Source organism: Lolium perenne, chromosome 7 (assembly GCF_019359855.2).
Source record: "Lolium perenne isolate Kyuss_39 chromosome 7, Kyuss_2.0, whole genome shotgun sequence".
In the NCBI taxonomy this organism is placed as follows: Eukaryota; Viridiplantae; Streptophyta; class Magnoliopsida; order Poales; family Poaceae; genus Lolium; species Lolium perenne.
This window is the reverse complement of record NC_067250.2, coordinates 48,692,890-48,711,780: the sequence shown is the minus strand read 5'-3', so window position 1 is coordinate 48,711,780 and position 18,891 is coordinate 48,692,890. Positions and strand designations below refer to the sequence as shown.

Genomic DNA, 18,891 nt, shown 5'->3' with positions numbered 1-18,891 from the left:
ACAAGAACTTTGTGATGAACTACAATATGCAGAACATGAACAAGGAGTTACCTGAACTCTTTGGCATGCTAAAAGCTGCTGAGATTGAGATCAAGAAAGAGCACCAAGTGTTGATGGTCAACAAGACCACCAGTTTCAAGAAACAGGGCAAGTCTAAGGGAAAATTCAAGAAGGGTGGCAAGAAAGCTGCCACACCTCCTATGAAACCTAAGAACGGCCCTAAGCCTGATGCTGAGTGCTATTAAGGAGAAGGGACACTGGAAGCGTAATTGCTCCAAGTATCTGGCTGATCTAAAGAGCGGCCTTGTCAAGAAGAAGAAAGAAGGTATATCTGATATACATGTTATAGATGTTTATCTCACTGGTTCTCGTTCTAGTACCTGGGTATTTGATACTGGTTCGGTTGCTCATATTTGTAACTCGAAACAGGAACTAAAGAATAAACGAAGACTACTGAAAGATGAAGTGACGATGCGCGTTGGAAACGGATCCAAAGTCGATGTGATCGCTGTCGGCACACTTCCTCTACATCTACCTTCGGGATTAGTTTTAAGCCTAAATAATTGTTATTTTGTACCCGCGTTGAGCATGAACATTATATCTGGATCTTGTTTAATGCAAGACGGTTATTCATTCAAGTCTGAGAATAATGGTTGTTCTATTTTTATGAATAATATCTTTTATGGTCGAGCACCACAAAAGAATGGCTTATTTCTGTTAGATCTCGATAGTAGTGATACGCATATACATAACATTGATGCTAAGCGAATTAAATTGAATGATAATTCTACTTATATGTGGCACTGTCGTCTTGGTCATATTGGAGTGAAGCGCATGAAGAAACTCCATACTGATGGATTACTTGAATCACTTGACTTTGAGTCACTTGATAGATGCGAAGCATGTCTAATGGGAAAATGACAAAGACTCCATTTTCTGGTATGATGGAGCGAGCTAGTGACTTATTGGAAATCATACATACCGATGTGTGTGGACCAATGAGCGTAGCATCGCGCGGTGGTTATCGTTATGTTCTAACCTTCACAGATGATCTGAGTAGATATGGGTATATCTATTTCATGAAACATAAATCCGAAACTTTCGAGAAGTTTAAGGAATTCCAAAGTGAAGTAGAAAATCAACGTAACAAGAAGATTAAATTTCTACGATCTGATCGTGGAGGTGAATATCTAAGTTATGAGTTTGGCATGCATTTAAAGAAATGCGGAATACTTTCACAATTGACACCGCCGAGAAAACCTCAACGAAATGGTGTGTCCGAACGTCGTAATCGAACTCTCTTAGATATGGTTCGTTCTATGATGTCTCTTACTGATTTGTCGTTATCATTTTGGAGTTATGCATTAGAGACAGCCGCATTCACTTTAAATAGAGCACCATCAAAATCCGTAGAAACGACACCGTATGAATTATGGTTTAATAAGAAACCTAAGTACATCGTTCTGAAAGTTTGGGGTTGCGAAGCCTATGTAAAGAAGTTACAACCGGACAAGCTAGAACCCAAAGCGGAGAAATGCATCTTCATAGGATACCCTAAGGAAACTATAGGGTATACTTTCTATCACAAATCCGAAGGCAAAATCTTTGTTGCTAAGAACGGAACCTTTCTTGAGAAAGAATTTCTCACTAAAGAAGTGACTGGAAGAAAAGTAGAACTCGATGAGATTAATGAATCTATACTCGTTGATCAGAGTAGCGCGATCTGGGAAGTTGTACCTGTACCGCCTACACCGGCAACAGAGGAAGCTAATGATAATGATCATGAAACTTCGAACGAGGAAACTACTGAACCTCGCAGATCGACAAGGGAACGTACCACTCCTGATTGGTATGATCCTTGTCTAAATGTCATGATTGTGGATAACAATGATGAAGACCTATGACGTATGAAGAAGCGATGATGAGCCCAGATTCCAACAAATGGCAAGAAGCCATGAAATCCGAAATGGGATCCATGTATGATAACAAAGTATGGACTTTGGTAGACTTACCTGATAGCCGAAAGGCTGTCGAGAATAAATGGATCTTCAAGAGAAAAACAGATGCTGATGGTAATATTACTGTCTATAAAGCTCGACTTGTCGCAAAGGGTTTCCGACAAATTCAAGGAGTTGACTACGATGAGACTTTCTCACCTGTAGCGAAGCTAAAATCTTTGAGGATTTTGTTAGCAATAGCTGCATTTTTTGATTATGAGATTTGGCAGATGGATGTCAAAACAGCGTTCCTTAATGGAGACATTGAGGAAGAGTTGTATATGGTACAACCCAAAGGTTTTGTCGATCCTAAAAATGCTGACAAAGTATGCAAACTTCAGCGTTCAATCTATGGACTGAAGCAAGCATCAAGAAGTTGGAACCGACGCTTTGATAAGGTGATCAAAGACTTCGGGTTTATACAGTGTCATGGAGAGGCCTGTATTTACAAGAAAGTGAGTGGGAGCTCTGTAGCATTCCTGATATTATATGTAGATGACATATTATTGATCGGAAATGATATAGAACTATTAAGCAGTGTTAAAGGTTATTTGAATAATAGTTTTTCAATGAAAGACCTTGGTGAAGCATCGTATATATTAGGCATCAAGATTTATAGAGATAGATCAAGACGCCTAATAGGGCTATCACAGAGTACATACCTGGACAAGATTCTAAAGAAGTTTAGAATGGACGAAAGTAAGAAAGGGTTCTTACCTATGTTACCAGGCAAGGTCTTGAGTAAGACTCAAGGACCAGCTACGGCAGAAGAAAGAGAAAGGATGAGTAATATCCCCTATGCCTCGGCAGTAGGATCTATCATGTATGCCATGCTATGTACTAGACCGGATATAGCACATGCTGTTAGTTTGACTAGCAGATATCAAAGTGATCCAGGAATGGAACACTGGACAGCGGTCAAGAATATCCTGAAGTACTTGAAAAGAACTAAGGATATGTTTCTTTGTTATGGAGGTGACCAAGAGCTCGTTGTAAACGGTTACACCGATGCAAGTTGGAACACTGATCCTGATGACTCTAAGTCACAGTCTGGGTACGTGTTTATATTGAATGGTGCTGCGATGGTGGGCAAGCTCGGAAGCGATTGCACGGTGGCGAAGTCTTCAACAGAATCAGAGTACATAGCGGCTTCAGAAGCTTCATCAGAAGCGGTATGGATGAAGAGGTTCATTGTAGCGCTCGGTGTGGTTCCTAGTGCATTGGACCCATTAATCATTTACTGTGATAACATGGGTGCCATCGCCAATGCACAAGAGCCAAGGTCACACAAGAGGCTGAAGCATATCAAGCTGCGTTACCACTCGATTCGCGAGTACATCGAAGATGGAGAAGTAAAGATTTGCAAAGTACACACTGATCTGAATGTAGCAGATCCGTTGACTAAAGCTCTTCCTAGGGCAAAGCATGACCAACACCAGAATACCATGGGTGTTTGGTATATTACAATGTAATCTAGATTATTGACTCTAGTGCAAGTGGTAGACTGAAGGAGATATGCCCTAGAGGCAATAATAAAGTGGTTATTATTTATATCTTTATGTTTATGATAAATGTTTATATATCATGCTATAATTGTATTAACCGAAACATTAGTACATGTGTGATATGTAGACAACAAGAAGTCCCTAGTATGCCTCTTAAACTAGCTTGTTGATTAATGGATGATTAGTTTCATAATCATGAACATTGGATGTTATTAATAAGAAGGTTATGTCATTATATGAATGATGTAATGGACACACCCAATTAAGTGTAGCATAAGATCTCGTCATTAAGTTATTTGCTATAAGCTTTCGATACATAGTTACCTAGTCCTTATGACCATGAGATCATGTAAATCACTTATACCGGAAAGGTACTTTGATTACACCAAACGCCACTGCGTAAATGGGTGGTTATAAAGGTGGGATTAAGTATCCGGAAAGTATGAGTTGAGGCATATGGATCAACAGTGGGATTTGTCCATCCCGATGACGGATAGATATACTCTGGGCCCTCTCGGTGGAATGTCGTCTAATGTCTTGTAAGCATATGAATGAGTTCATAAGAGACCACATACCACGGTACGAGTAAAGAGTACTTGTCAGGAGACGAGGTTGAACAAGGTATAGAGTGATACCGAAGATCAAACCTCGGACAAGTAAAATATCGCGTGACAAAGGGAATTGGTATCGTATGTGAATGGTTCATTCAATCACTAAAGTCATCATTGAATATGTGGGAGCCATTATGGATCTCCAGATCCTGCTATTGGTTATTGGTCGGAGTGAGTACTCAACCATGTCCGCATAGTTCACGAACCGTAGGGTGACACACTTAAAGTTGGATGTTGAAATGGTAGAACTTGAATATGGAATGGAGTTCGAATATTTGTTCGGAGTCCCGGATGAGATCCCGGACATCACGAGGAGTTCCGGAATGGTCCGGAGAATAAGATTCATATATAGGATGTCATTTTATGTGAATTAAAATGTCGCGGAAGGTTCTATGGAAGGTTCTAGAAGGTTCTAGAAAAGTCCGGAAGAAACCACCAAGGAAGGTGGAGTCCACATGGGACTCCACCTCCATGGCCGGCCAACCCTAGTGGGGGTGGAGTCCCAAGTGGACTCCCCCTTAGGGGGCGGCCCCCCATATGGGAGGTGGAACTCCCACCTCTAGTGGGAGTCCTAGCTTGGCTAGGTTTCCCCTCCATATGGAAGGTTTTTGGTTCGGGTCTTATTCGAAGACTTGGAGACCAACTCTTGGGGTTCCACCTATATAATAAGGGCCAAGGGGGAGGGGGCCGGCCACCAAAAACACCACCAAGGTGGCCGCACCCCATAGTGGCCGGCGCCCCCCTCTCCCCAAACCCTAGCCGCCCCGCTCCTCCACTTCCCGCACGCTTAGCGAAGCTCCGCCGGACTTCTCCACCACCACCGACACCACGCCGTCGTGCTGTCGGATTCAAGAGGAGCTACTACTTCCGCTGCCCGCTGGAACGGGGAGGTGGACGTCGTCTTCATCAACAACCGAACGTGTGACCGAGTACGGAGGTGCTGCCCGTTCGTGGCGCCGGAACCGATCGTGATCAAGATCTTCTACGCGCTTTCGCAAGCGGCAAGTGAACGTCTACCGCAGCAACAAGAGCCTCATCTTGTAGGCTTTGGAATCTCTTCAAGGGTGAGACTCGATACCCCTCGTTGCTATCGTCTTCTAGATTGCATCTTGGCTTGGATTGCGTGTTCGCGGTAGGAAAATTTTTGTTTTCTATGCAACGTTATCCTACAATATTTCCTTAAGCTTGATCCACATCTCATGAGATGACTTTTGCTTTATAAATATCAAGAACCTACGAAAATCTGGTCTCAATGAGAATAAAAGCTCATTAGATATTTGAGCTTCAAGATGTAAGTTTTTCTCATCCTCTAAAGATAGATTTTGAGGATCCATCGGAGGATAAAAACCTACATCTAGAAATTGCTCTACATTTGGACACAAGGTCCGAATATTACAAAGCAAGCGATTTCTCTAGAAAAAAATTGTGCCATCAAAGATAATTGTGTCATTGTGCACTATATTACTAGCCGACATCTTTACTCTCAAGGCGGTGAAGCCTTAAACAAGGAGACACCTTGCTCTGATACCAATTGAAAGGACGAGATGTCTCCTAGGGGGTGAATAGGCATTTTAAAAACTCCGACAGATTTGGCTTGTAAGAATGCGGGATTAAACTATCGTTTATTTTACAAGCACAAACCCTAAATATGCTAGGCTCAACTAGGTGAAACAATAACAACTAGAGTTAAGCAAGATAGGAATAATATATATATATATATGAACAACAAGCGATAGCAAGATATAATAAATACTTCAAGCTCGATGGCTATCACAAGGGAAAGTAAACTCGGGTTTAGAAATAACCGAGACACGCGGAGACGAAGATGTATTCCCGTGTTCCCTTCCTTTGCAAGAAGGTACGTCACGTTTGGAGAGGTGGGGATCCCACGAAGTATTTCCCAACACCACGAAGGCTCACCTTCTTCTCCGAGCCTATCCCACGAAGGAATAGCCCCTTTCATTACGGTTAGCTTTTCCTCCACTCCAGAGATGGCAAGCTCCACAACCACCTCACAAGCTCCACGAAGGAGAAGCCTCGAGCCCCTTCACAACCTTCCACGAAGAGGTCACCGGGACACCAACCAAGACAACTAGGAGGTCACCCTCCAAGAGTAACAAGCTCACGGTCTCTCACTCGAACTAATCGTGGTGGAGAGCTCAACACTATGCAATGATGCAAAGCAAGAACACCAAAGGTGTTCAAATCCTCACACTCAAATCACACCAAAGCAATAAATGTTAGGATGATATTAGAGAGGAAGAACAATAGAGAAAATTGACAAATGACTCAAAGATCTAGATCCCAAGAGTTCCCCTCACTTAGAGGAGGAATGGATTGGAGGAGGTTGTAGATCTAGATCTGCTCTTTCAAATCCCCCAAGAATATGCAAGAATCATAGGAGGGAAGGGAGAGGAAGCAAGCTCAAGAGGTTCAACAATGGGGTCAAAAACGTGCTCAAGAACCCCAAGAACAATGGGGAAGAAACCCCTTTTATAGCCCCTAAAAAATATGACCGTTTGGGCTAAAATCGAGCACGAACTCAGCAGGTACCGGAATTTTCGGTATCCCACCCGGCATTCCGGGCCAGATACCGGGCTGCCCGGCAGCAGCACTCGGCATGTTGAGCCACACGCCGTAACTGCGATAACATTTGCATGTGGACTCTGATTTCGATGATCTTTGGCTCATTGGAATCACGAGAATGAGCTCTACAACATTATGCATAGAAAGATAATATTCCAACCATTGAGTAAGAAAAATAACATAAAAGGTTTTGCCTATCTATAAAATATCGAACCAGCAATACCTCCAACCATGAAAACGCAATAGAAGATGCATATGAATTCCGTTTTAGATGAACTTGGTCTTGTTGTAAAGCTAACAACAGGCTCAAGAACCTCAAATAAAAAACACCAAGAAGCAATAGGAATATGCAAAGTATGCAAAGGATTGAGCTCCCTAAGACGATGTGATCAAGTTACCCAACCGAAAGCCCCTCTTGATAGTGCGGCTATCTATCCTATAATCCGGTCTCCCAACAACCGTGTTGAGACCGGTAAAAGGAAAACCTAGCAAGCCTATACCTTTTCCTTGCGCATCCCGCTTGATCTTGATGCTAACTCTTCAAGCTCCACTCAAGCCTGAATGCCTCACTTGATCATTGTTGATTCATGAAGACTCACAAATGCTCCCCCATACACCATGATGGGAAATCTCCATTGATGCACATCTTCACATGTCCATTATCACCAAATGGACGGCAAACTTCAAGCATATGATCCTCTTGAGATGCTCAACTTGAACTTGCCTAACTCAACCTTGATGACGATCACCACTTGATGTCATCCTCTCATGGGCTATATGAGATCTCACTTTTGATGCATGCCCATGAAAAGATACCTAACCCACATAGACAACACAAATGCACATCTATGATGGGTTAGTTCATAAAAGCATAATTGACAAGGCTTACCATACCACATGACTTCACGTGGCGCATTCTTCATGCTTCATGTATTGACCAAACTTGAATCTATTTTTCACTCTTTGTATTGGTCAACCTTGTATCTTCTCATGCTCTATCATACTATCTTGAGGTGTATAAAGAATTCTTCATTTGTTTGCATGCTCTAAATCTTAGTCAACCATAGCTCAACTTATGAGACTACCATGATACCTACTTAGAGCCATAACTTGAATTCTTCACTTGGAATCAAGCAGTCAAGATCTTGATCATTGCTAATATTGAGTTTAACTCCATCTTCATTTCTTCTTCTTGATTATATCACATATAAGTCTTTAAATCGATGATCTTGATGCCAATACTCAAGGTATATCTTTATCTTCATGGCATCCATAATTGAATCCAACACATGGACTACAAGTAGTACCTATGAAATATTCCTTCATATAAACTCAATGAAAAATATTAGTCCATAGGGGTTGTCATTAATTACCAAAACCATACATAGGGGCAATATACCCTTACAGCCAGGTCGCGGTCCCTAATTTCAGGAGGGGGCGGTGCAGGTGAGCTCCATCCTGGGGCTGCTCGGGTGAGCTCCGGCCAACGGCGGCAGGGAGAGTCACCACCCCGTGAACTAAGAAACAGATAAGGAGAGAGGGCCCCATAATAACTTGCAAAAAACCAGAATTTAGTATATGTTCACTAATGGCCTTCTTTACGGTTTATTGATTGCCACGTCATTCTGATATATAGTTGGTCCTATTTATCGTGATTAAACGATCGTCAGATATGAATCAGTGTTTTTTGTTACGTGTTACATTTAGAGTGGTTGCTTTTTAAAACCCTAATGTATAGTGGTGGTGTTTTTGTTACCCTTTTTTTTTAAATGTAAGGCCATAAGGCTCTGCTTTAACTTAATAAAGCCTCAATTGGTAGAATCCACATCATACAAACCATCCAACACATGAATGCACATAGCACACACACAAGATAGCACCCAGGTCCTCCAAAATACACAAGCGAGCACAAGTCCTGAACCAGAAACATAAGGAAAAATAAAACACTCGGGCTTGCTACCTCAGGTTGGAATGTAGATGCTTGATCTCCTCCATCGCCGCGTCCGCAGGCTCCTATCACTCAACTTCACCAGCATCCGCCATTGCTTCGTCCACCTCCACCTTCACGCAAGGGCTTTTGTTACCCTTGCCTCAAATATGGTGGTTTTCTGTAATGTTTTCCTCAAAACTGAAGAGCTTGTGTTGACATGGTTCAGTCATATACTCCACAGTGCAGGGTGTTGTTCTCACGAGCCACTGTTGGTTCAGAACCACTTATGTTATCTAGGACGCAGAGTTATTAATCGACAGAGAAGTGTCTTGATAAATCGAAACCGATGGATAACCGGAGCAGTGTCAGTCCTCATTGCAATCCCAAGACAGACGGCAAATTTCAGCTTTTGTTTTTTTCTGTACAATCTTAAAGGCACAACAGCAAAAAAAAAACCCGGACAATTAACGCTAGTATGTTCTTGATCAACAAATGGGACATCGGAGTAGCCCGTTCTCGTTGCACTCGGGGCACCTCCTGAAGGCGCCCGTGCCGTCGTCGTCCTGGACGAACACCTTGCAGCTGCCGGAGCAGACGTCGCACGGCACGAAGCGCGCGCCTCCGCATCCGCCGCACGACTCCACGGGCAGGCCCGATCCTTCCTTGACCCCGACGCCCGGTGCCGGCTCGCAGGCCTCGAGCGCCTCCGCGAGCTCCCCGGACTCGTGCATGCGGCGGACCTCCTCGGCGCCGCCCAGGTGCCATCCGTCCACGAACACCTGCGGGAGCCCGACGAGGTTGCCCGTGCCAAGGCCGAGTGCGTCCCGCAGCTCGTCCTTGTACCCGGCGTGCATGGACAGGTCGCGCTCGTCGACGCGCACGCCGTAGCCGGCGAGAATCGTGGCCGCCGCCCAGCAGTCCTCGTGCGTCTGCCGGACGCCGCGCAGGCTCGTCAGGTACAGGACGACCCGCCGCGCGCTCTCCGGCGGAGGCCGCAGCGGCGACGGGGAAGGCGTGGAGGAGTTCTTTCCGGGCCTGCCGCCGCCGTCGATCCTCTGCTGGAACGCGTCGAGCCGCGCGCGCACGACGCCGGCGAACACCTGGATTTCCTCTTTCTTGATGGGGTCGTCTGGAGGAGGCGGCGAGAACTCGGCGAGCGCGTCGCGGAACGCCGACAGGACGTCCTCGTCGTACTCGGGCGATCCGGCCGCGGAACGGAGCAGCAAGCCGTCGTCGGAGTCGGAGTCGGAATCGAGGCCTTCCATGAGCTCCCACACGTTGATCTCCTCGGGGTCGCGCGCCGGCGTCTTGGTCGGTGTTCGGGGCGGCGCCCGCCTCTGCCGTTTCGGCGGTTCCTCCGTCGCCGACGACGACGGTGGGAACCACCTCGTGGACTTCCTTGCCGCCGCTGCCCCCTCCGCTCCACCGAAAGAAACCTCGGCGGCGGCGGCCGTGGCGCGGTCGAGGCTGAGGGTTCCCAGCGTGGAGGAGCTGAGCGCGACGGAGTGGCGCGGCAGGAGGCCGGAGCACCTCAGCGGGTCGGGCGCCCGCGCCCCGCAGCCGGCACCGTCCAGCAGCGCGTGCTTGGAGCCTTTGCAGCCCATGATTAACGCAGCAGTCCGCCGCCGCTCCACTCGGAGGAGGAGAAAACTTGCGCCGGCGGCTAAACCCTCCGCGTGTGTGTGTGTCTAGGAGGATAGGAAGCGATGGATGGAAGACTCGGCCGCGCACAGCACACGGACCGGGAAGGGGCCCAATGCGCAACCGTTTCAAACGGTAGGAAGGAAGGAACGGTTCGTTGCCGGCGGGCGGGCGCGTGGAGTGCAATGGAAAGGCTGCGCGTGCAACGGGAGCGCCGGGATCTGGGGTAGACGGGATGGAAAGTGGAGACGCATATGAAAGGGAGGGAGGGAGCCGTGCCAATTGAAATTTAGGCAAGGATCACGTACGTACATCCTTTCTTTTTTTGCGAATTAGGATCACGTAAGTACGTCCGGTCGTCTGTGTAATGCAGCGGAGGGTACGTACTTGTGGCCCTCTGCCGTGAGTGTGGAATTCTCGACCGGCTCCGTCAGGTCAGGTGGATTCAAGCACCTTAACCTGTTCCCTGCTCTCATCATATCACGTTGTGACCAGTCACTGCCGGTTCACTGCATGCTCTGATCAGGTGGATAGGGGAACACAAGTAACCCGACCCAGCTACCCGACGTAAACGGACCATCTTAGACCTAAATCTAGGTTGGGAACGCATTCTCCGACGTACGTCCTAGGACTGTCTGGCACCGGTCGGTTAAACACACGCTTCACCTTCTGCGCGCCGTCACTGCTGGCCGCTTCAACTTCTAGCACATGTGCAAGAACTCCAACACCGGCATTGATGGAGGCAGCGTGCCCGTCTTTTGTAACGGGGAGCGGCCGCACCCCTCCACTCCCCACGACGCTACTGCCATTTTTATCTTTGTTTTTTGCTGCTACCAGATCACAGGTAGGAACAACAACATCGCCACCATGGGCAAGCAAGACCACGAGGTTGGGTCCTTGCACCGTCGACCCCCCCCCCCCCCCTCATCGCAATGAGACAAGGATGTTAACGGGTTGGAACTATGTACACCTCCCCAACGATACCTGATCCACCAACACCTCATGCGTCATGGCCTCCAACGGCAGCTGCTCCGGCACCACCTCTGATCCCATGGTTGTACCCGTGGCCCACGCATGAGTACCATCGATCTGGCCGCTAACGACGACAAGGAGCTGCTCCGGCGCCACCTCTGGTCCCATGGTCGTACCCGTGGCCCACACATGGGTACATCGATCTAGCCGCTGACGATGATAAGGAGTAGGCACGTGGCCGCCACAAACCCTAGATCGGGGGTTTTACCTAGTTATTCCTAATTTTTAATGTCCTTTTCATTTCTTACGAACGCATTTTGACAGTCACGGACGTGTTAGCCGATCTTCTGATCCAGGATTCCAGGATGTACCTGCGTGAACATTTTCGCAGACGCTTCAGAGATCTAGATGTGACACCTGACAATCTGACAGTGCTATTAGCTTAGCTTCTTCCACACGATCCAACATCTTGCATCCAAAATCAGCTGAAACAGGCAAAGTCCGATATTTAATCCCAGAAAAAACACAACAGACAGATGCTTGTAGTGCAGAGCTATAGCCCAAGCTTTGTTCGACACCTCTTTTGTCTAAAGCCAGATGCCATTCACAACTTTGGCCTGTAGCCTGTTTTACTTCGAACGCATCGACAGCGCTGGACCAACAACGTACGGCGGGACAGCTTTTACGCTCACAGCCACAGTTACCGGAGGCTTTGCCAATCGGCCTTGTGTTCCTGAGACAAACAAGAAGATCGATCCATGCGAAAAGCTTAATCTTCTGTCTGTTTATTTGAGGTGCTGTTGGGTGTTAGTTCAGACTTCAGAGAGAGTCGGCGTCAGACTGCAATATATCCTGGGCGTAGGCTTGTAATCGACGACCTGCTTCTGTTCTGGGTAGTCGGTGGGTAGTCCACTTCTCGTTTCGTTTTCGTCATCTTTTTTTGTGCTAGATTTGTCGCTTTGCTTGGCTTAGCGCCTCGAGCACCTTAGATTAATTGTTGCCCACTGTTACTTGACGTTCAGAAGATCGAGATAGTTGCGGTCTTTGAACGAAAAGAAGTAGGGAGATATGTACGTATATGCCATGGATATATAGGTGGGTTAATTTGTAAACAACGACACACAAGTGCGTGTATCTTTCAGTAAGAAGTCACTCATCATACAATGTGCATTGATGTTTCGTCGAATAACTACAGAATCACCGGCCGATTAGGACCGCCGATCGGACGCCGGCCGGCCGGCCCGTTACATCGATCCATGGACCATTCCGTTCGGTTGGTTAAACAAAAACACATATGTGTCCACGGATCTCTTACTGCTTAGCAGCGATGGCCGAACGCCTTGCCATTTTCGAGCTTACACCGGGCGCGCGATGATAGAGCTTTGCCCGCTACACTAGCCAGCGTAGTACTCCTGGTGCTCGCCTCTTCAAGCGGCGGCCATGGCGTTATCTCGTTGCCAACGAACGGGAGCGTAATAATCCGGCCAGTTTCCAAAGACTTCCAGCCAAACCACTCCACAAACTTTTAAAAAGACGCCGAACGGACGGTAGCAGGAGGCCGCGGCGGTGGCTGGCTCGCACGTCGCACGAGAAGATGCGTTCTGACCGACCATCCCGTTCAGCTGGCTATATTAATCTAGGGGGATTGCAGCCGGTGACAGTGCGGTTGTTGCTATGAAACTCTGAACTGCTACACGCTTGTTACTTTTCCCTTTTCTTTGATGGACCATATCTAACGTTCGATCGAGATAGCAGGTAGGTTTAAATTAAAACTCGAAACGCACGAGCTAAATAAATAAGCAATTCACAATTCGACTGGAACTCAACATATAACAAGTTGAGACGAATTTTGCTAAACGAGCGAGTTCGCCTTGCTGGCGAGTTGCTCGTTTAGCTCAGTAAAAATCAATATTAGGTTATATAAACAAGCCAAAGAAGCTAATCTAGCCCAAGTGGCCAAGTTCTACCGGCTCGAACCCGCTTGTGTTATGTGATAACTCAAGTACACATGTGGTTTATTGGTTGCCTTGCAATGTTTCTGGTTAATACGGTTTATGCCTTGCCTAATGATTTGCTAATACTATTCGTGTGATATAATTATTGATTGTTGTGGTTTATCAATTATATTATTGTGGTACCATATTTTTAATGATTGTTGTATATTTATGCTCAAATAATCAAAAATATACATCATATATCGGAAATGCTCATCTGATCTCGGGTTCAGATGCTCCCGATCTATGAACCAATGAGGTTCAACGTCCCTTAGCATCTGTCAGAGTCTTCAGCTGTGTATTCTCTCCGTATCTCCATTTTTTAACAGTGACCGGGCCCATTTGAACAGACCTAATCAATGCGGGCTGCTATTTCTCAGACTAATAGTCCATGACGGTGGAAACTTTCTTGTACCATTAGCTTTGTTCATACCAGTTTTGCAGGTCGACATCTTGTACTGTACAAGAGTTGATTGACGTGATTCAGTTCAATGCCCTCAGCTCACAATCTACCACACCGACGTTTTCCGTCCGGAGACGCTTGCTACGCCCATCTATTTTCTCCAAATCACCACCTGGCCTATTCAAGCCGCGGAGGAATGAGTGCCTCGCCTACGCCGGCGGCGATGGCCTCCGGAAATTGCTCCACTACACTGCTCCTCTGCACTGCACAGAGTAAATATAACAGGTACTGGATATCCCGGCCGCCTCTACCATTGGAATCGTGGCTCCTCTGCACCAGAGCCCTGCAAATTTAATTTCTTGCCCGCACTCCCCGGCCGTACTCCGCAGTAGCCTAAAACTAAAATCAAGATATGCCTAATACAGATCCAATACATGACCACTGGATCCAGCAAGAACTCCATGCCTTTCGCCATTCCGTCTCTGCCGCTCGCCGGTCTAGGATCTCCTTTTCCGCTATCGGCTTGCCGCCCTTTCTCTGAGCTATCTCGTTCTGTCCCGATTCAGCCTGACACCGACCACACGAGCTGTAAACAAAAGCAGAGACCATCGCTAACGTCGTTTACCTGGGACCACCGTATAAAACGCGCCGCATACTTTCCGCTCGCTTTACGAAGATTTCTGGCGAACCGTACCACTCCAGAAAAGGACACAGAGCACAGATCACAGCGCAGTATGAACGGCTCAGAAAACGAGAGCATCTGAGCTCGGGTGTCAAAACGCCGCTCCCATCATATATTATACATATTCCTTTTAATAGCTTTTAGCGAGGTACTCATGAGCAACTCACGAGTTTTACGAGTTAAGCCGAGTTTCAAATCTAAATTCAGTTATTAAACGAGTTGAGTCGAGCAAACTCGTTATTTGACCGAGCTTTAATGACTAGTCAAGCCGGGTCGGTTCGACTCGAATTCCAGGCCTAATAGCAGGGTCGTGTTTGTTAGATTGCAGCGATTTTGCGGCTGCTGAGACATGCCTGTCCGAAATGATACAAAGTCTTTTTTTCACTTCGATTGGTATCTTACCATGTCACTGGTTATATGGAGTAGGTAACTACCTGCTCCTTTTTTTTTGGGTATGTTCCACAAGTTATTACGGCTCAGCAGGTGATGCACATCATTCATGTTTGGTTGCAGACACGAATATTATGGTAACCTTTTATATTGGAGCTGTAAGAAGGGGAAATTCTCTTTGGCTCATAAATATAAATACACCCGATGTCTAAAAAGTATATTTCAAGATGTCTAAGAATTCCAAAAGAAAATTTTAGGTGTACATCGTAAAATTCTATATTCACACACTAAGTTTCATAGGGAAAAGATATTTTTTATGGGTTGTGTATAAAAGACAATTTTCGGTGATTCAAAATAGCTTTTTTATGTAGCATGTTTTTTTATTTTTTACGTAAGCCACCCAAAATGGTTTTTTCCACAAACTTTTTGTGAGTGAACATAGCACGTTTAAATATACATATGGGATTTTTCTTCATATTTTTTTGTCATTTTAGAATAAATTTAAAATGCAATTTTCTTAATAGGTGCAATTTAGACCTATGAGTCAAAACATCATAAGGTTATCAATATGCAGCACCACCGTAACTTGCAGTTACCCTAATGGATGATACACCGCAAATAATGCAATTGTAGCTCGCCATGCATCACAAGTTCAGCATCGAAGGGGTTAGTATTAGTACATACCATCTCCCGCTATATTACACACCAAGGATCAGTTTTACTCAAGTCCTAACTAACATAAGGATACCAAGCCTCCTCTCAAAATATGCATGATCTCATCACCAGATCATGACCACCATCGATAGAAGATGAGTAAGAAAGAAGCAACACTAATCAAAGTGTCTGTGTAGCCACGTATTAAGCTAGGCCCTCCTCTCATCTGATGCCATCTTAGCATTATCGCCTCCTCCAGCCGTGTTGTCACCGAGGTAGTCTATTGCCTTAATTGACAAAATTGGATCGAAGAGTTGACCCTAATTAACATATTTGAGTGTGAAGATCGTCTTCATCATAGCATATGTTGTGAGTATACTTTATGGGTTTACCATCGATAGTGCCTAGATCCGGCAAGCTCGGGTGGCCCATAGACGGTGATGGTGGCATATGGTCCATCGGGCGACCCAGTTGTTGTAGAAAAAGATGGATGAAGTCCAGCCCAGGAACAAGGAGTCGGATCCACCGACCAACTCTGGAAGTCGGATTCGGCCTGGCCCATCAGGGGTAGCCGGATCTAGTACGTCGTATAAGGAAAGACGGATCCTTGACGTGCACGACAATGTAATATTTCGTAGTTAGGTGACTTGTATTCGGGCTAGAACTCTTTGTGTAAACCCTAGATCATGGCGCCTTTATAAGACGGATCTGGAGAGCCCTAGAGTCACAACCACAACTCATTGTAACAACGCAAAAGCGCCCAGATAATTCCAGACAAGCAACAGTAGGCCCTGTCATCGTGCGGGTGTTCTGAAGCTAGGTAAATCGTGTACCACCGTCCCGAGGACTCTCTGCCCAATTGCCCCTACTTCTTCTCCCCCACGTGAGGATCCCTCCTCCGAGGTACTGTCGAATAGGCAATGATAGTTGGCGCCCACCGTGGGGCCAGCGGCGTCTGGAGGCCGGAACCGGGAGGGTTCCACCATGGCAAGCTACAAAGACTCCATCGTTGTGGGCCGTGTCCTTTACGCCGGGAATTTTCCAATCGTCCCTCAGGACAAGTGCTGGGTGATGTCTACGCACGCTCCTTTTCCTGTAGACAGTGTTGGGCCTCCAAGAGTAGAGGTTTGTAGAACAGCAGCAAGTTTTCCCTTAAGTGGATCACCCAAGGTTTATCGAACTCAGGGAGGAAGAGGTCAAAGATATCCCTCTCAAGCAACCCTGCAACCACAAAGCAAGAAGTCTCTTGTGTCCCCACACCTAATACATTTGTCAGATGTATAGGTGCACTAGTTCGGCGAAGAGATAGTGAAACACAGGTGGTATGAATGAATATAAGCAGTAGTAACGGCACCAGAAAATAGCTTGATGCTACAACTGGCGTGTGGTTGATGGTGGTAATATGGCAGGCAGTACAGATGCAGTAAAACAGTAAACAAACGGAGATTCGATGCTTGGAAGCAAGGCCTAGGGATCATACTTTCACTAGTGGACACTCTCAATATTGATCACATAACATAATAAATAAATGCTATACTCTACACTCTCTTGTTGGATGATGAACACCACTAATTGTGTAGGGCTACAAGAGCACCTCAATGCCGGAGTTAACAAGCTCCTTAATATTCGATATTCATATTTAAATAACCTTAGAGTGCATGATAGATCAACACAACTATACCAAGTACTAACATAGCATGCACACTGTCACCTTCATACTATGAAAGGAGGAATAGATCACATCAATACCATCATAGTAATAGTTAACTTCATAATCTACAAGAGATCATAATCATAAACTACGCCAAGTACTACATGATGCACACATTGTCACCATTACATCATGGAGGAGGAATAGAGTACTTTAATAACATCACTAGAGTAGCACATAGATGAATAGTGATACAAAACTCATATGAATCTCAATCATGTAAGGCACATCATGAGATCATTGTATTGAAGTACATAGGAGAGAGATTAACCACATAGCTACCGGTACAGCCCTTAGCCTCGATGGAGAACTACTCCCTCCTCATGGGAGACAGCAGCGGTGATGGAGATGGCGGTGGTGTCGATGGAGAAGCCTTCCGGGGGCACTTCCCCGTCCCGGCGGCGTGCCGGAACAGAGACTCCTGTCCCCCAGATCTTGGCTTCGCGATGGCGGCGGTTCTGGAAGGTTTCTCGTACCGTGGCTTTTCCGTATCGAAGATTTAGGTCAGGGACCTTTAAATAGGCGAAGAGGCGGAGTCGGAAGGCTGACGAGGCGGTGACACCATAGAGGGGCGTGGCCCACCCTCTGGCCGCGCCAGGCTGGTGTGTGGGGCCCCCAGGGCTCCCCTCTGGTGGCTCTCGGGTGTTCTGGAAGCTTCGTGGAATTTTAAGACTCTAGGCGTTGATTTCGTCCAATTCCGAGAATATTTCCTTACTAGGATTTATGAAACCAAAAACAGCAGAAAACAGGAACTGGCACTTCGGCATCTCGTCAATAGGTTAGTTCCGGAAAACGCATAAAAACGATATAAGGTGTGAACAAAACATGTAGGTATTGTCATAAAACAAGCATGGAACATCAGAAATTATAGATACGTTGGAGACGTATCAGCATCCCCAAGCTTAGTTCCTACTCGTCCTCGAGTAGGTAAACGATAATAAAGATAATTTCTGAAGTGACATGCTACCAACATGATCTTAATCATACTATTGTAAAGCATATGAGATGAATGCAGCGATTCAAAGCAATGGTAAATACAATGGTTAAACAATTGAATCATATAGCAAAGACTTTTCATGAATAGTACTTTCAAGACAAGCATCAATAAGTCTTGCATAAGAGTTAACTCATAAAGCAATAAATTCTTAGTAAAAGCATTGAAGCAACACAAAGGAAGATTAAGTTTCAGCGGTTGCTTTCAACTTGTAACATGTATATCTCATGGATAGTGTCAACATAAAGTAATATGATGAATGCAAATATGCAAGTATGTAAGAATCAATGCACAGTTAACACAAGTGTTTGCTTCTAAGATGGAAGGAAGTAGGTAAACTGACTCAACATTAAAGTAAAAGAATGGCCCTTCGAAGAGGGAAGCATTGATTGCTATATTTGTGCTAGAGCTTTTATTTTGAAAACAAGAAACAATTTTGTCAACGGTAGTAATAAAGCATATGTATTATGTAAATTATATCCTACAAGTTGCAAGCCTCATGCATAGATTACCAATAGTGCCCGCACATTGTCCTAATTAGCTCGGATTACCTGGATTATCATCGCAATACATATGTTTTAACCAAGTATCACAAAGGGGTACCTCTATGCTGCCTGTACAAAGGTCTAAGGAGAAAGCTCGCATTGGATTTCTCGCTTTTGTCTATTCTCAACTTAGACATCCATACCGGGACAACATAGACAACAGATAATGGACTCCTCTTTAATGCATAAGCATTTAGCAACAAATAATATTCTCATAAGATATTGAGGATTGTTGTCCAAAACTGAAACTTCCACCATGGATCATGGCTTTAGTTA

General features: G+C 45.7%; 1 protein-coding gene across 1 annotated transcript; it reads right to left on the bottom strand.

Moving 5' to 3' along the window:
• Positions 1–8,931: 8,931 nt before the first annotated feature.
• On the bottom strand, positions 8,932–10,780 carry LOC127317586 (uncharacterized protein At5g39865-like). Its single transcript, XM_051348153.2, has one exon. The coding sequence runs from the start codon at positions 10,231–10,233 to the stop codon at positions 9,115–9,117; it is 1,119 nt and encodes a 372-aa protein (XP_051204113.1). The 5' UTR covers positions 10,234–10,780; the 3' UTR covers positions 8,932–9,114.
• Positions 10,781–18,891: the final 8,111 nt, after the last annotated feature.

Excerpts from the sequence above, each read along its gene's own strand:
- LOC127317586 (XM_051348153.2), bottom strand. The coding sequence starts at position 10,233 with ATGGGCTGCAAAGGCTCCAAGCACGCGCTGCTGGACGGTGCCGGCTGC.